This window comes from Acartia tonsa, chromosome 3 (genome assembly GCF_053477335.1).
Source record: "Acartia tonsa isolate MP-2025a chromosome 3, ASM5347733v1, whole genome shotgun sequence".
Lineage (NCBI taxonomy): Eukaryota > Metazoa > Arthropoda > Copepoda > Calanoida > Acartiidae > Acartia > Acartia tonsa.
Genome location: NC_137262.1, coordinates 9,024,919 through 9,042,293, shown reverse-complemented (window position 1 = coordinate 9,042,293; position 17,375 = coordinate 9,024,919). Strand labels below are relative to the sequence as shown.

General features: G+C 33.3%; 2 protein-coding genes across 3 annotated transcripts in view; one reads left to right on the top strand and one right to left on the bottom strand.

The window, feature by feature from the left end:
* Positions 1-5,424, top strand: part of LOC145313233 (uncharacterized) — a 33,337-nt gene extending 27,913 nt beyond the window's left edge. The window contains exons 29-34 of the mRNA XM_080152538.1: positions 462-536; positions 1,343-1,429; positions 2,083-2,243; positions 2,886-2,974; positions 4,665-4,884; positions 5,181-5,424. Coding sequence (XP_080008664.1) covers positions 462-536; positions 1,343-1,429; positions 2,083-2,243; positions 2,886-2,974; positions 4,665-4,751 — 499 coding nt within the window. The 3' untranslated portion in view covers positions 4,752-4,884; positions 5,181-5,424. The remainder of the gene's footprint in view (positions 1-461; positions 537-1,342; positions 1,430-2,082; positions 2,244-2,885; positions 2,975-4,664; positions 4,885-5,180) is intronic.
* Positions 5,425-7,077: 1,653 nt separating this feature from the next.
* LOC145313231 (uncharacterized) overlaps positions 7,078-17,375 on the bottom strand; it is a 128,706-nt gene continuing 118,408 nt past the window's right edge. For both annotated transcript variants that reach the window (XM_080152536.1, XM_080152535.1), the window contains exons 2-7: positions 13,511-13,577; positions 12,255-12,491; positions 10,760-11,108; positions 10,095-10,220; positions 9,339-9,507; positions 7,078-7,335 (exon numbers count right to left, since the gene is read on the bottom strand). In XM_080152536.1, the coding sequence (XP_080008662.1) occupies positions 7,231-7,335; positions 9,339-9,507; positions 10,095-10,220; positions 10,760-11,108; positions 12,255-12,491; positions 13,511-13,559 (1,035 nt within the window). In that variant the 5' untranslated portion in view covers positions 13,560-13,577 and the 3' untranslated portion in view covers positions 7,078-7,230. The remainder of the gene's footprint in view (positions 7,336-9,338; positions 9,508-10,094; positions 10,221-10,759; positions 11,109-12,254; positions 12,492-13,510; positions 13,578-17,375) is intronic.

The window sequence follows — 17,375 nt, the reverse complement described above, 5'->3', positions numbered from 1 at the left end:
TGATAAGATAATATTCTTAAAGATGCGATTAAAAAAACTTTCTTTTGTTAGATATGAAAATTGAAAGGGGTGAAACTTGGCATTATTGCTTTGATTATTGATTGTTGTCTTGTACTTTCTCAAAAATTACCTTTGTGAGCACTGCTTTTGTGTTTCGTATGTACAGTAACATTACTTGAGGTTAGGTTGGATTATTTTGGGTACTGGGTTGCCACGTAGGGTTTGGCACCTAGGGGTTAGGCATAGAAAAAAAACTTCCCCTTACTTTCAATAAAAAATGAGTTTTAATGCACTATGTAATAAAACACCTATAACCCATCGCCCAAAAATTAATCCCAAGGTTACCTAATGGTTTAAATACGTAATTTATTTCTTTAGGCATTAAAAGCTTTAATGCATTACTGCTATGAATGCTAAAACTGATAGTAATTGGATATGTAATAGATATTTGTTTATTTTAGTGCCAGCCCAGAGTGGGGTAGCGGATCTGGATTAATTAAAGAAGTCAGATTGTATGAGTTAGAACACAAGACAGTGTAAGATATATATTATTAACATTCAACCTGTGTTCTATAAAGCTTTGTTGTCTTATGATAAATGTATAAGTAAACAGGGATCTAAAGGGATAAGACAATGGCCGAAAACTTACTGTTCATCCCTAATGATGATACATACAATTACCCCTTCTGTAGATTACAATTAGTGATTGAAACATTTGTACATTGAACTAAATGACCCAACCAATCAAAATTCAATTAAAGATCTCAAAGTTGTTAAGCCAACAAATAAGAAAATATTATTATAAAACTTTGGGGACTTAATAATCAGACCAAAGTCCCTTCCTTCCCTGAAAAGTAACAAAAGTAATTCTGTAAATATGTGTATGAGCGCAATATCATCCTGATATAAAAGTACCAGGAGGTTTCGTGTAGCTGAAGATATCGACCGCTGTACCAATAAGATCTCCTTCACAGTGAAGCTTCTTTTAGGTTCAGGGAAGTTTGTAACTATTTCAGTGAGGGCACCTCCACCCTCACAGGAGAAATCACCCCAGGAAAATAAGACCCATCTCAGCCCCCCCCCCCCAAAAATTTTTTTTTTTTTAAAGTCAATTGAGAGTCGATATACGATTACGGAACCCTCTACCCTGTAGTTCCCCTCTATAAGCTAGTATTCGGAAAATTTCTATTGTTTATAGGGGCAATTTCTTACAATATACCTTGACGATATGTTATTGTACTGCAGACAGACAGAAAGACACCACATAAAAAAATATATGATGGTTGCATTAATTTTTTTATGTGAATTAAGATTTTTTTCATTTCTATAAGTTTTATTTCAGTCGCTTGGAGAAAGAAATGAAGAAAGAGAAAGAAGCGACTGAGTTCTATAGAAAGAGAGGCAATGATTGGAAATCTCATGCTAAATGGTAATTTTTAGTTCCTCTTTATTTGTTAATCATGTAAAATACTAAGTTTTATCTTGTTGCTTCGCCGTTAGCCTCGAGGTGCTTTAATTTTATGTTCCTCTTTATTAGTTAATCATGTAAAATACTACCTATGTTTTTATCATATTGCTTCGCCGTTAGCCTCGAGGTGCTTAAATTTTATGTTCCTCTTTATTTGTTAATCATTTAAGGGGTTTCAAAGGCATGAGGGGTATTTATAATTTATTTTTAAAATTTTGAGGGGGAGTGGAAAACACCCCTATTACACCCCCGGATATCGATATCTTTTATATTTCTTTTAATTTATACAGGGGTGTATATTCTGCACAAGATTTATTTTTTTCCCCTGCTGCAATTTTTTTTATTTTTTCCCTCATGTTTTATTTCAAGCAAGGTAAGGTAGAATTTTTAAAAATTCCAAAACTCTTTGTTTTATTTATTTTATCCCCCCTCCCACACATTATTTTAGTTTTTATTTCACCAATGATGAGTGAAAAATGGAAAAAATGTTTTCATTCCTCTTAATTTTTCAGTTTTTAACAACATATTTTTGAAATCCCCCCCTCAGCAGGGTCAATTTGCAGAATTTTTACCCCTGAATCCATATGTATTGTTAATGTTATATTTTTTAATAGGTATGAAGAGGTGTTGGACCATCACAAGATCCGGTATCGCAAGCCCTATGCGGACAAAGAGAACCAGAAACCAAGTGATGCTTCCCAAGAAAATGTTGCCACAGCCGCCAGTAGCAAACCAAAGCCGCTGGGTGCAAGAACAGATTCTGACAGAGTATTAGGTATTTTATCATTACTTAGGCTCAATCCTTATAAAAAAAGTAACAGGATGTTTGTTTGTATGTTTGTACCGAAGGATCTCATTAACTGCTGAACCGATCGGATTCTCCTTAGCAGGGTAGCTTATCATATGTCCCGGGAAGCTTTATAACTATTTTTGGGGAGGGTACCACCACCCTCCACAGAGAGATCGACAAAAATAAAAAAAACACCGCTCTGCGGACATTTTTGCAATTAGCTAAAAACATAACTAACACCACTTACGTGTCCCTAGAGGCCTCTAGGGGCGTAGCCGCTAGTTAAAAATAAAGTAGGAGAGAGTTATTTGGCGGTGATAAATTGATTAATTATCCTAATTAAATAAATGTCCCCCTCTTGGCCGTTAATAGCCATTTATCACAGCGTATTATAGACAGCTTTCCGCTAATATCAAAATGAAAAAGTTCAGATTTATACCAGTTTTGTTAGCCACGAGTGGGCGAATTTTATGATTTTAATATTCGTTGAAAATTGTCTGTAATAAAATGCTATACATGATTTTTCACTATGGCTGAGAACAGGTTCCTCTACAGCGGATATCAATCGGTTTCGACGCCATACTGGAAATACCTTTCCTTTGATCCTGATACTAAATTTATTTCCAGGTGAATTGGAGACTGGTTTGGGCAACCTTGGTCTGGGCAAACAAACAGCTGATGAAGTTAGACTCCAGAAAATGAAGGAAAAGGCTCAGGTACAAATAAATAGTTCACAGGGATCTTAAGGGACAATGGATGATAAAGGGGGGGGGGGGGTTTAATGCAACCATCTCGAAATCAATGTATAAATGGCACTTAGAATTCGAATTTTGATCTGAAATTTTGCATGAGTAATCCTTGGTAGGTCTATTTTCCCTAAATCGAATAAAAAGTTGGAAAAAGTAACGGCTGGCGGCTCAGCCGTTAAGCCGGTTTTTTGGCTATTTTCAGGGCAAATCCATCATTAATTACGGAGGAATCAACTTTTTGAATGATAGTTTTACATTATTCGGTCTAAAAATGATACTCTTGGCATTTTATAGCTTCTACCAGCCTTTTTTAGTCGATTTTAGCTGTTAAACAGCTGGTACTAGAAATTTTTAAAAAGTTTATTGGTGTTATTTTCGACAATTTTGCCCTAAAAAAGCCCAAAAATGGCTAAACGGCTGAGCCGGCAGCCGTTAGCCGCTACTTTTCTAACTTTTTGTTCGATTTAGGGAAAATGGACCTACCAAGGTTTACTCATGCAAAAGAGGACTATCCATGAACGAGAGCACATGATTCTAAGTACCTTCCAGCATTGACCCTGAGTTTTTTCTTTCAGAAAATAATAGGTCACCATATATTATTAATATATTGACGAGAAAATTTATGTTTCACCATGTTTTTTTAGGTATTTTAATTGATTTTGAAAACTTTCATGAAGCTAATTCTTTTAATAAAATGGATATTTGATGATACATATGCGAATACTCGTGTTATATAGATTGTAAATTAATCCATATTAGCATCAATTTAAAATTACATATGAGATATAGTAAACGTGCTTTTGACTTTTCTTAATTTTTATCATTTGACAACATGGACAATTTAAGACACCCCGAACTCAACAAAACGTTTGATAGAATTTTAACGAAAAATTATGGACATTTTTTTACTTTTCTTCAACTTGAAGTGGTGAAACATAAATTTTCTCGTCAATATATTAATTATTAATAGTGACCTATTATATTCTGAAAGAAAATACTCAGGATCAATGCTGGAAGGTACTTAGAATCACGTGCTCTTGTTCGTGGATAGTCCTCTTTCAGATCGAAATTCGAATTCTAAGTGCCATTTATACATTGATTACGAGATGGTTGCATTAACCCCCCCCCCCTTATTTGTACTTTCCAATGATGATAAACAAAAATTCCCTTTCTTTATACAAGAATTAAATACCAACCTATTAAAATTCAATAAAAGTACCCAAAGTTTTTAAGCCATCAAATAAGATAAACAGGGTTATAAACTTTGGATGCCAGTATGATTGACAGTCAAATATAGCATCACTACCATGGTTTACCAAAGTTATGATCTTATGAGTTTGCTTATGAACAGTAATAATTGATTTTTATGATTTTTTTCTTTGGTACAGCGCGGCGGTTTAAAAATTATTTAAAATTTCGGGTATAGTCCCTTTTGTGGCAACACCTGTGAAGGGGCGTTTATTCGTATTTTCACAATAGCTTTTCCCCTATTTCTAGCCACTGCGGGAGGCTCCAACCTTGCGGGGCCAATTGCCTAACCCTAACCTATAAAAACTAATATGAAAATACGACGAAACGCCCCTTAAGAGGCGTTGCAACGAAAGCGAATATACCCAGAATTTCTTATCGTTTTTTTAATTATCCAAATTTTTTTTAGGAGGTTCTTGGTGTAAAGAGTAAGACTGATCGAGATCCAGTTATTTTAGAGAAAGAACGACCACCTAACGATTGTCCTACTCAATAAGCTGGGCAGAACATACAGTTACACAAGTGCTCTAGAATTGCAAGAATAAGTGTTGTAAACTAAATCATCAAAATTATCAGTATTTATCTGCATTTAACCTACAGTTTACTTAAACGTAGAAGTAAAGACAGGGGTGTATATTCTGCACAATATAAATTTTTTTTCCCCTGCTGCAAAATTTTAAATTTTTTCCCCCTCCTAGTTTTTTCCAGCAAGGAAGGGGATAAAATGGAAAAATATTTTCAAAACTCTTTATTTTATTAATATTATCCCCCCTCCAACATATTCTATTTTTTACCAAAGATGGGAGAAAATTGGGGGAAAAATGCTTTCAGTTCTTTTAATTTTTACCTTTTTTCCCCCTTCCACAGATTTTTTTATTTCCCCACCCCCTTCAGCAGGGTCAAATTTGCAGAATATACACCCCAGAGTAGAGATAATTAACATTTTATGGAATATTTTATTATTTGGGACAAATATAATACAATATGTATACTAAAAAATCCACTTAAAACTAAAGTATGTGATTTGTAAATATTTTTAAACTAGCTAATATATAAGTTCTTCCCTCATGTGATTGCTGTATTCTTTTTGACTTATTTCTATATTTTTAAAAAATTATATTAATAATTTTGTGTAGCCTAGGCAATTAATAAAGTATTTGAATAAGTATTCATTTGTTTATTTTTGGTAGAAATTAAAATGTGATTAATGTTAAAGGCCAATGCGATAGAATTCCGAATTCTGACTGTCTGTACGCTCTCAATTAAGTTTTTAAACCATGGCATTTTACGGGATAAGACTAAGGAAATAAATTGATATAGGTATAATGTTGTTTATCCCCAATGATGATAAATATAATTATTCTATCTGGATATCAAATTATTTGTTTGTCTTCAGTTTGGATACTGAAGACTTGAACAGAAAGATTCAATTTGTACCCAACGTTTTTAAGCCAACCTATACGAAAACGTATAAAACTTTCAACCCCTAAATGACAATAGAGTGCCATCTATTAAAGCGTTGCTTATCATTAGTAAAATGAGCATTGATTAGGCATCAATAATAGAGTTAGTACCGTAGATAGTAAATTAGACACAATAATCTGTCCAACTTAAACAGGAATTTAAAACAGATGAAGTTAAGTACTTACATCAGGTTCATAAAAATAAGCAACGAAAGTTTTGGACTAGGGTAAGGGGGGGGAAATTTTGGTATTTTTTCGTTTTTTTTTTTTTTAAATAGGGTAAATATTAATATTTTCAAATGAAGACCGGTAGAAATCTTATGGAAAGGACTATCAGGTCCTAAAAGGACGTTATCCTAGGACTTTTAGAAGTTTGCCGAAATTGACCGCAAAAAAGTTACCGAAAATTCCCCACCAGCGGGGGAATTTTCGGTAATTTTTTTCAACCTAAAAAAAATCGATGAAAAACGGCCAGTCGAACATAAATAATCATAATTAGTATAGGTCACAGTTCAAATGAAGGTGCTTTGACTTTTGTGTCAGAACCTAAAAAGGGACATAGTGCATTTCATTCCCCTAGTTTAGGTAACTTCATTTCACTTTTCAATAAAATCTAAAATGCAGCAGTTTTTGAGAAAATTAAATTTGAAAATTTCAAGTTCAATTTTCACCCACTAGGAGTTACCGCATAATCATGACAAGAAAAGCAAAGATTATTTATTTAAAATTTTGAACATTTTTGAAATTTTGTTAGTACAACAGAACTATAGTATAGATGTATATACAAACAACTACCTCCCTTCCTTTTTTAAAGACCTTTCTCGTATTCATTTGAATCCGGTGGATAGGAACCGGTTCTCATGATACGAAAAAACTATGTCTAGCATCGTATTATATCCAGTTTTCTACGAATATAGAAATGTACAATCATAAGATTAAAACCAGTTTTTTTAGCCGGTGCCTCCGGCACCTCGGGGCTAAAAAAACTAGTTTTAATCTTATAATTGTACATTCTATATCCGCGGAAAGCCGTTTATAATACGATACGAGAAATAACTATTTTCATCTGCGTCTAAATTATTTTCTGCTACTTGGCTGTTTTAATATAAGCGACACCATTGGTTGATTTTCAATGACCCAATAGAAAGGTTGCACCACAAGGTGGTTGCGATTGGGAAATACTGATATTTTACCCATGGAGTAAGGGAGGGGACAATGGGCAATTAATTCAATTTAAGAGTATTTGCTGAAAGACCTTGAAATCCAGATTAATCCAGCAAATATGGAGGAAATTATTCCAACTGTTTACGAGTCCTTAAGGAAATACATCTAACTACCTACAGAATAAAGAAAGAAATATTTCTAAAATTTTAGATTTATTTTTCATTTCACATATATTAAAGGTAATTTGAAAGAATTTCTAATTTGAAGTAAGGGGTTGAAAAATTGATTTATTTCTAAAGAAAGGTTGCACTTTTTTAACAACCTGTACTGTAAAGCTTTGTATTACATTTACATAGACATATTTCCGCGGATATGTAAATGACTTGATGGATTTCTGATGTCCCAGTCCAGAGATCCCTTGAGAGGCTTTCCAATGTCCATATCCAGGGTGACCTACACAAATATTAGTCATCAAATTTTAATTACAGAGGTGTACAGTTGTTTCTAACACTACCCCACTAAGGAATTTAGAATATACATGGATGTTATGACAGGGGGAAAATTGTCGTCAATTTAGGTTGCTTACATAGACACCATTTATTCGCCAGTTCGTTCATCCAGTAGGAGGGAGCGGGAGGTTCATTATTTTAGCCAGCTAAAAGTTTCACAAATATATTTAATAAAAATGAGTTTGGGCCAATTCTTAATTATCTTTTTGTTGATTATATGGGGCAACACATCGTGATAAAGACTACCTTTTCATCTGCTGATTAAATATCATTTTAGATTTATTTTGCTTGTTGGATATACCTTATTCTTGACTAATAGGATTTAAGAATAAGAGTGAACATTTAAAGGGTTGGTTTTCTGATATGATTACTAGGATATATAAGTTGGAAGGAATTTTAATGTTAAAGGGAGATTATAAATCTGCATCAAATTTTAAGGATTTTTTATAAAATTCGTTTTTTGTATAATTATTTATCTAAAAGCGGAAATACAATTTAAGTTAATAAATTTTGACCAATAGGATAGGTGGATTGGAAACTACCTGTGATCTAATTGGTTGAATGATGTGCGACACTTAAAGGGACTGTAAACGTAAATTTTTCTCATCTTAATATCAAATCTCAACATTATCTCATTCATAATATCTCACAGATAGAGCAAAACGCGCTTTTGTTTGCTTAAAAAACGGCTTTTTCCGACGATTTTTATAAGGTACGGGGAAAGGAAGAAATTTTCCGTATTATATAAAATGTACATTAAATTGCTTTTTTCTCCCATTATAGCTAAAATTAAACTTTTTCACATAGTTCTAGATTTTTCCTAACAGTTAAGCTGACTTTTAACATAATCCTTGCTTTAATCCAATGTATAGTTACTTAGAAATTGATAAAATAAGCAATATTTTTTTATTGAAAACCAAATACAATAACAAAGCCAGAAACAGGTTTTTTATTAGTATCCAATTAACTTTAAATGGCCCATCTCTCGCCCACCTTTAATTACAAATTTGTAAATAATAAAGACGCAATATTTCTTTATAAACAGTCTGATAAAAGTGTAAACTAATTCTCCAAAGTGGGTTATTTATTGTTCAACACAATAAAAAAGGATATTATTATTTTATATAACCTATGAGATTCAACCCTTTGTAGACAGTGAGGTATTTTTTTGTCAATAATACAAATTTAAAATATGTCTTTATTACCTAATTACTACGTTATAAAAAAACGAATTGGCAATTTTATAGCATAAAATAAATCCTTAACAGTAAGTAAATTGTTTCAACTATATATGACAAGTTAAATATCCCTACAAACATTATAAGAAACAAAAACGTTCAGATTTTCCCTGTTTTTTCCTTTTTCCCTCTCAAAATACCATAAAATCAAGGCATTATTTCTGGATATTTTTGTGAATAGGACATTTTTTGTTGATCAGTGTAGTGAAATGTGCTTAGTAAATGTTAAGATTTGATAATCAGATGAGAAATTTTTACGTTCACACTCCCTTTAAGCTTCTCCAATCAGAGCGAAGATAATTTTCAATCCACCAATAACAGATGTCAAAATTAATTAACTTAAATTGTATTTCCGCTTTTAGATAAAGAATTATACAAAAAACGAATTTTATAAAAAATCCTTAAAATTTGATGCAGATTTCAAATCTCCCTCTAACATTAAAATTCTTTCCAACTTATATATCTCTTAATTACATTTCGTCTATGTTTTTCTTGCAGCTAGCTGTAGCTGCGCTACTTTGGGACACAATTTATCTAGTAGTAATGGATGTAGAATATACGTGGATATTATGACAGGAGAATAATTGTCATCAATTTAAATTGCGATATCCTCTCGCATTTAACCTTCAGCAGCGTTGCCACGAAAGGGACTATACCCCAATAAATGTATTTTTCTAGTTTTACTAACAATAAGACAATCATAACATACCTCGTTGTGGCTGAAATCATCAGTACGTTTCATTTTCAAATTTGTCTGTCCCTCAAATCCGCTGGGCAGGCTGAACAGGCCGCTGGCTCCAGAGTTACCGGATGATCCTATCTTGGACTGCAGCAACTCTTTGCCGTTCAACTCGTACCTCATACGGTCTCCGAGCATTCTAAAGCATGGTTAATCATGAGAAATCAAGCAAAGTCATACATCATATATGGCATATTGGCCAGAACACAAAAAAAAATGATCAACTTTACATAATTCAAAACAAGGATGACAACATTCATATGTACAAAAAAATCATGGATAGACAAACGTCAAAATGAGTTATTGAGTAGATGTGTAGTGGTCATATATCAAAAATGATTTTATAGAAAATACTGGATGCTTTTTGAAGCTTCAGAAAAAAATACCCGTCTATCTTAAATACCAGGCAAAAAAGATACATTTCCATATAGCGTTTCGGAAAAAGTAAATTTTGGAGTAGCTTCGCTTCTTAAAATACTGCTCTATTTATAAAATAGATTTATCACACCCACCATATTTTTCTAATTAAACGACTCCCAATCCAATGAGACTAAACATGTTTTTTTTTCTATTGCACAATATCAATATAGCTAACATATTTATACGTCCAGGATAAGGGGGGGGGGGGAGGGTGTTGGGGTATTTATCTCCCTCAAAAAAAAACTTGGACATTCTTGGGATTACATCAAGGATATAAAAAGATATTTTTAATATTTTCTCTAATACCTGTCAATATTAAATGAAGAGAATTTGTTTGAGTTAGAATTGATGTGAAGATATTTCTCCTCCCTATAGTCCGCCTCAATGAACCACATGTCACTGGCACCATCGTCATCATTATTGCGAATTCTGTGTAGAAAATATTTTTACAAGTATTCTATTTGTAATTACTAGCGAAGGGGGACTTAAACCCCCCCACAACCACTTTAAATTTTTGTTTCTAAAAGAAAAAGTAAAAAAAGGAAGTTTTTTTCCAGGGGTGATTTCTCTTTGGAGGGAGTTATTAACCTTCCCAGGACCTATGCGAAGCTTTACTGTTAAGGTGAACCATATCGGTCCAGCGGTTAGCGAGCGAGATACTTCGGTACAGATAGACAACCTGTTACTTTAATATATCCTTATAATAAACATGATGTGTGTTTGTCTGTTTGTTTTTACCCTGATCTCGCAAACCGAGATGAACCGATCGGGTTCTCCTTACCAGGGTAGCTTCTCACTTTGGGGGAGGGTACCACCACCATCCCAAGAGAAATCACAATTTATCGAATTTTACGTGGAGACTTGAACGCAACATAGGAAGGTATTATTTTTTCAAAAACATTCAAAGTGCCACTAGAGGCCTCTAGGGGCGTAGCCACTAGTGTCGAATATATGAAAAATATATTTTCCTGAGTCCAGCACTGGAGGCCGGGAATATCTCGAGAGTGTAGGGGAACCTCTGGGTGTTCAGGGCAACCTTAAATACCTCAGTTCCACCTCTGGAGGCTGAAATTTCACCGCGCATCAAGAATGGCTTCCTGGCGTCCATCTTGATATCGCCCGACAGGTCATAGCTGTTCATGTTGCCGTTGAACAGTAAGGCCCCGTTGTTATAAATAATCTTTATTTCCCCGCTAACGAACTTAGACTCAAATTTGAGGCTGTAGGCATGTTGGTGTCCAGTCTTTTTCTCAAGTTCAAGTTTGACGGAGCTTGTATGATACACTCTGTTATTGCTTGTAGATTTTCTAGTATATGTTCCTGAAACGAAAAAAATAACTTTAAAGACATAAGTTTGAAATTGAAGATGAACATATCTAATAATCTATAGTATATATATATATATAATGTACAGATAACTACCTGCCAAACTTTTCCAATGACCTTTTTCGTCTGCTAGCAAATTGTTTTATGCTACTTGGCTGTGTTAACATTCCAGACATAATTGGTTGATTTTCAAAGACCCAATTGAGAGTCAGCACAAGGTCATTGGGATTGGGAGATACAGATATTTAACTCCTCCCCTCTTTAGTGTTTTATTCTAATGAAGATGTATCAACACCTCAAGTAAGAGCATGTCTGTCTTAAATATAAAAAATAGCAGCCATGTCATACTTGTTTCTTGACTAAATTTAACAATTAAAAAGTAAACCTTATTTGCAAACTGCTTTTTTTTTCTCTATTTTGTTACAATACTTGCAAAAAAGAAGATGATTAAAGTCCCTCCACAGATTATGACGTCATGCGATAGAATAGCTAATGAGAGGCCAGTATACACTGTAATTGACCAATGGTAAAATTTATGCTGGCCTCTCTTTGGTTATTTTATCGTATGACGTCATAATCTGTGGAGGGACTTTAATCAACTTCTACAAAAAAAGAGATCTTATGGAAGATTAGTTTAGTTTCAGAAAAAAGGGAGGAACATCTAAAAGTATAAAAGAATAGAGAGGGCATGGACTATAGGTAACTCAGTCCATGGGGTGGGGACCCTTTGCCGACTTTCAATTAAGCCAATAGAGTCGGAAATACAAAAGAGAATAAAGCGATTTGCTAGCAGATGAAAAGAGTCCCCCTGTACTTAAACCAAGTAGTTGTCGGGGTTAAATCAATATACATCTATACTTTCGTGTCATGGTGTTAATGAATCAAAAATGGGGAGGTAGGTTGTGCTAAAATTCCGTAAAGGTGTGAGTTTTAAGGTACAAAAAAAGAAGTAGAACGATAATAGTCACTAAATATTTTTCACTAATTTTTATGTCTATAGTTCTTTTCAATAAGGAAAACAAATATCTAGTGATATTATCTTCCTACTACTGTTTTAAGCCTCAACACTCACACCCTTACGGGATTTTAACACAACCTACCTCCCCCTTGATTATAAATATTAACTTAATATTTACTTGCCTGTGAGCATAACTTTTCTACCGACAACATTAAAATTTCCATTGATTTCATGAGTTTGACTCCCATCCACAAACTTGGCTGTGAATGTCCTACGTCCATGATCGGTGGAGAACTTGATCTCGTGATTTGTGGTCGGACCACCCCCGTTCCAGGACGACGTGGCGGAAAACTGGAGGCCGTTGGACAAGTGGTCAAACTCAACGTCAAAGTTGCCACGCTGCCCGGCGACTCCGTAAACTGCAACAAATTATTTTTATAAATTGAAAGAATATCTATAATACAAAGTAGAACGATGTCTGTCTGTTTGTCTGTCTTTTTGTTTGTTTGTAGCGAAGGATCTCGATAACTGCTGAACCGATCGGGTTCTCCTTTGCAGGGTAGCTTCTTATAAGTCCCGGGAAGGTTTATAACTATTTTCTTGGGGGGTGGGACACCCCCAACCCCCCCAAAAAATGAAAAATACGAACACAGTAATAGTGTCTGACTGATTATGACGTGACAAAAAAATTATCCAATGAGAGACCACTATAAATTTTACCATTGGTCAATAACGGCCTGTCATTGGCTAATTTTTTTGGTTACGTCATAATCAGTCAGACACTATTACTGTGTTCGAAAAATACCCCCCCCCCCCCGAAAATATTTTTCTTTTTAAAACTAAAATTAAAATAGTGGGGTCGACTACCTCCCCACCCCCCAAACAAAATTCCCCCCCCCCCAAATTTTTTTTAAAAATCTAAAATACCAAAAAATTGGTTTTATCAAACCTCTTGGGGCAAAGCCCCTAGAGGCTAGGGGCGAAACCGCTAGTTTAATTATAAAAGGCTATATTTAGTAGCAAATCTACTCTATAATTCCCTTTGTATTTCCGTCAGTTTGTCCATGTGGCAAGGAAGAAATGTGACTTTCTCACAAGCTGTTTAATATAGACCAGGGGCTGCTATTCAGTCAATTCATTCCATTTGAAATTGAGGAAGATTATATATTTTGTTGGAGTAAAACTGGTTCTTTGGTGTAAGTGAAAGGAGAGTGGATAAGAAGAGGGGGAATTTTTCACTTAGAATTGTTAGTCAGAATCACATTCCCTTTGCCCTGAAGATAGACAGCTAATTATTTTGGGGCTGATTTCCAATACTCATGAGCAAGGTTTTGTAATGCTTCATCATACATGATAATAAATGGTATGGCATTAAGGACATACACACACATGGCCAGAACACTTATAGAGTAGCTTCGTTACTTGAAATAATACTTACTAAAAGCAAGAAGAGTCCACAAAATTAACATCACTATTCCAGACTTCATTCCTCAGCAATTGCAATTCTAAAAATTTATGATAATAATAAATAGAAATACAATAGAAATTGTTATATGTGGTTATATTATTTAAATTTAGCATCAATAATGACTTAACAAAAGGAAATATTTCATTGGACAATTTAGTGATTTTACTGAATTTCCCTTAAAGTGGTTTATCAAACACTGAACCCCCCTCCCCTCCTTCATATCAAAAATATTAAGATAAGAAGGGGGTAGGGGGTTAGTTTATTGTAGATATGATTATTTTTAATGAAAAACTTAGATCATGGAAAGAAAACGAAGAAGCATGTTTTGTCGTATTTTCACAGTAGCTTTTAAAAGGTTATTTTAATATAGGTTATGTAAATATTAAAGATTGCCCCGAAGAATTAGAGTCCCCCGCATTGCCTAGAAATAGGGGAAACAAGAATGATAACATTCCTTAAAAAGCGAGGCTTTACAAATAGAAAATCTTAAAAACATATAGTAACAGCCAGAGATCTAAAGGGACATGACAATGGCCGATGAATTTATGTTCACTCCCAATACAGAATTGAAACTTAACTAAATAAACTAACCAATCAAATCTTTAGGGGTGGGGCATACAACCGCCCCCCACCCCCTTGCCAAGAATAGGGTTAAAACAATATATTTGCTGCAAAGGAAGTAAAAAATGTTATCAAGAACATACTAGTCACTATTCTTATTAATTTTAGTCTGGATATAACTTTTAAAGTATGGTAATATAATTATGTAATCTATTAAATTTCAACTTCAAATATTCTTCTTTTATCAATCCATTATTATGTATTGTTTTGGGAAAATATGATTTTCTCAGCTGCTACAAAATATGAAGAAAAAATTTTTTGAGTAGGAGGGTGGGGGGGGGGGTGAAAATCTTAATTGGGTGTACTGTAGGGTTAGTTTATTAGTTAATAACAGGCATCAATAATAATTAAATTCAAAATTGTGACATATACAGTGCAGTTTTTTTAAGATTCTATTGTCGTACAAATTTAGTAAATGAACCTTCTAAAAAATATTTAAATTTAAAAATAGTGAAGGTGAGAAAATTCATAAATCCACTAAGAAAAATCTTTTTTTTGTGTTAGATGACATTAGAATGAAATTAAAATGTCTTTAACAGAAGATGAGTCTGAAAAAAATGGCAGAAAACCATCATTAAAAGAATATGACACAAATACACATTATGACCCCAGTGATGGCAAACTATCAAAACAAATGGAATTATCTGGGGACAGAGAAGTTCTTGACGTAAAACATGGTCCAGATGATGTTGAAAAGCAATCTGATGATGGAAAAAACAAAGATAGAGGAGACAGATCAAGCTTGGATATTTTTCTACCTGATAAGATTGTTACCATGAACAAAAATGAAGACATATTGAAAGACGTGTCAAATTTCAGAAATACAGTCTTCAAAACTGAAGAAGATTATGTTTTTGAAAAGGTAAAGCTGCCTGATGGGAAATTGAAAACAGACAATCTAAGTGTACTTTATGGTTCTAATATCATTGGACACAATGATAAATATGTTGAAAAACTTAACAGGAAAATACCTGAACAGAGTGACAAAGTCATTATGGAATATAAAAGAGATTCTGTCACAGCTGATGGATATACTTATGATATAAAAGAAGGCAATGAACAACTCGCTAATGAAATAAATAAAACAGAGATCATAACTAAGCTTCCTTGTCTTGATTTCATTAAAAACCCAAATGAAAATCCCAAATTAGAAAATACAGTAGCAGATGACAACATTAAAACTATTGAAGATATTTTTGTTGTAGCAGAAAATAATGAACTAGAAATTAGTAGCCTAACAAGTAGTGTTAATCAGATTATTGTTGATGATAAAAAGGAAGACCCTCAGGAAATACAAAATTTTGTGCATGAAACCAAAACAAAAGATGATCAGTCTAATTTCAACATATTGAGTAGAGTAGCTCAATCTGATAAAGCAACTCAAACAGATAAAGTAATTATCATTGAAACACAAGATGAGGAAAATAATAAAAAGGTGAGTTCTTTTTAATAATCTGTAAATATTCATACACGAAAGGTTTAAAGGTTAGTCTATAACTGTTGGGTTGTTTTGATAGCATTACAGAAAACCAATGGTTTGATTAACGAGCAGCATTTGCATATTGGAAACATGTTGGCTTGCTATCGGGTTCAGGTCTGGACCTCACTGTGTCAAACTAGAGACATTAAAAAAGAATCTTCTGCTATCATAATATATAAGAGTAGAAGGAATGCCTTGGCCCATAAACAAATACAACTCATTATTATTCACAGTAAAGACTTCCAGACAAAGGTTGTGTAATCAAAGGGTATTTTGTCTGTTAGGTATATTTTGATGACCTTTTTTTCAAGTGAAGCAAGGATGAATTTGATAATCCTGCAGTGAATTTGTTTTGATGACTAATATAATAGAGGTTTACTTGAATAAAAAAAACTAATTAATTTTACATTTCAATTCAAACATTTTTGAAATAGGATGTTTTAAGTACCCTTGAGGTGGTATATATACAATGTAAGACTAAAGATATTACTGTAACAAATGGTGAGCATTATGCCTTTCAATTTCTGCTGCTTTAAACATTTGCTTTAAAAATAAATTTAATTTTTAATTATATTCATTATTTTGTTAAGAAGCTTTAGAAAAATAAATAATGTTCAATTGATGTAAATTTGATTTGTAAAAAACATGACCTTTTCTAATGTAAAAGTAATAAAATCACACAATTTTCAGAAACACAACCTTCTGTTAAAGACAAAATCAGAAATTTGTTAACTCCAAAATCCATGTTAAAACTGGATTTAAATGTAATTCTTCCGTTTGTGGATATTGGTCTTGATATCAACTTCACAATCAAGTGTTTCCAAAACAAAGATGTTAGATATGGATATATCTCAGGTTTCTTTGCTTTCAGATTTTAAAGATTAGCCATGTACATATGATTCCAAAAATTTATAATACATCTTTTTTTTATTACTTGCATTTATCAAAAGCAAAGCAATAAATAGTTTTTATCATGATGCTGCCAATTATCTTCAGTCTATTGAAGACAGTATCAGATTCATCTAGAAGAAGTAAACCAATGGAATATGTAGAAGCCATATGTAATCAAGTTTTAGTGCCTATATATGGATTTTTGGATCTTTTCAGTCCTAACAAGAATATGGCTGAGAAGTATTGGCATTTAAAGGTTTTTGTTTTAATGTAGTATTTGTTGTTTGTCTGATAATGTTACTTAACCTAATATCCTTGGGTGTAAGAGTATCGCATCCCATTACATGTAGATGATGCTCTGGATTCTCTAGATGATCACTTAAAACGAAGGAGAATCCCGCCCTTGCAAGGTAATGGTGGTATATTTTCTAAAAGTTGTATCAACTAATCCACCCAACCTCCAACTTACCATCTTATTTTCATACAATTTAAAAATAAAAATTACTCTATACTATAAAGTACTTTCTGTTTAGATAAATGAACTAAACGGAGAAGCCTTGTTCCAACTTCACCTTCAAATCTATGTGTGTTTAAATGGTTCAAATGATGGATATGAAGACACTACAAATTTGGTAATAAGTATAATTAGCATAATTACTTCATTCTTAAGTCTGATGTTTGGCATAGCAAGCTATAACCTCTATCAGTTGTATGGGACTGAAGTTGAATTGAAGCAAGTATTCAAATTTCTTCTTGCAAATGGCATTAGTCAGATGGTTATAGTAATACTTCCTATATATAATATTTGTACAATGTCATTCCTGATGTGGACTGATACTGGTA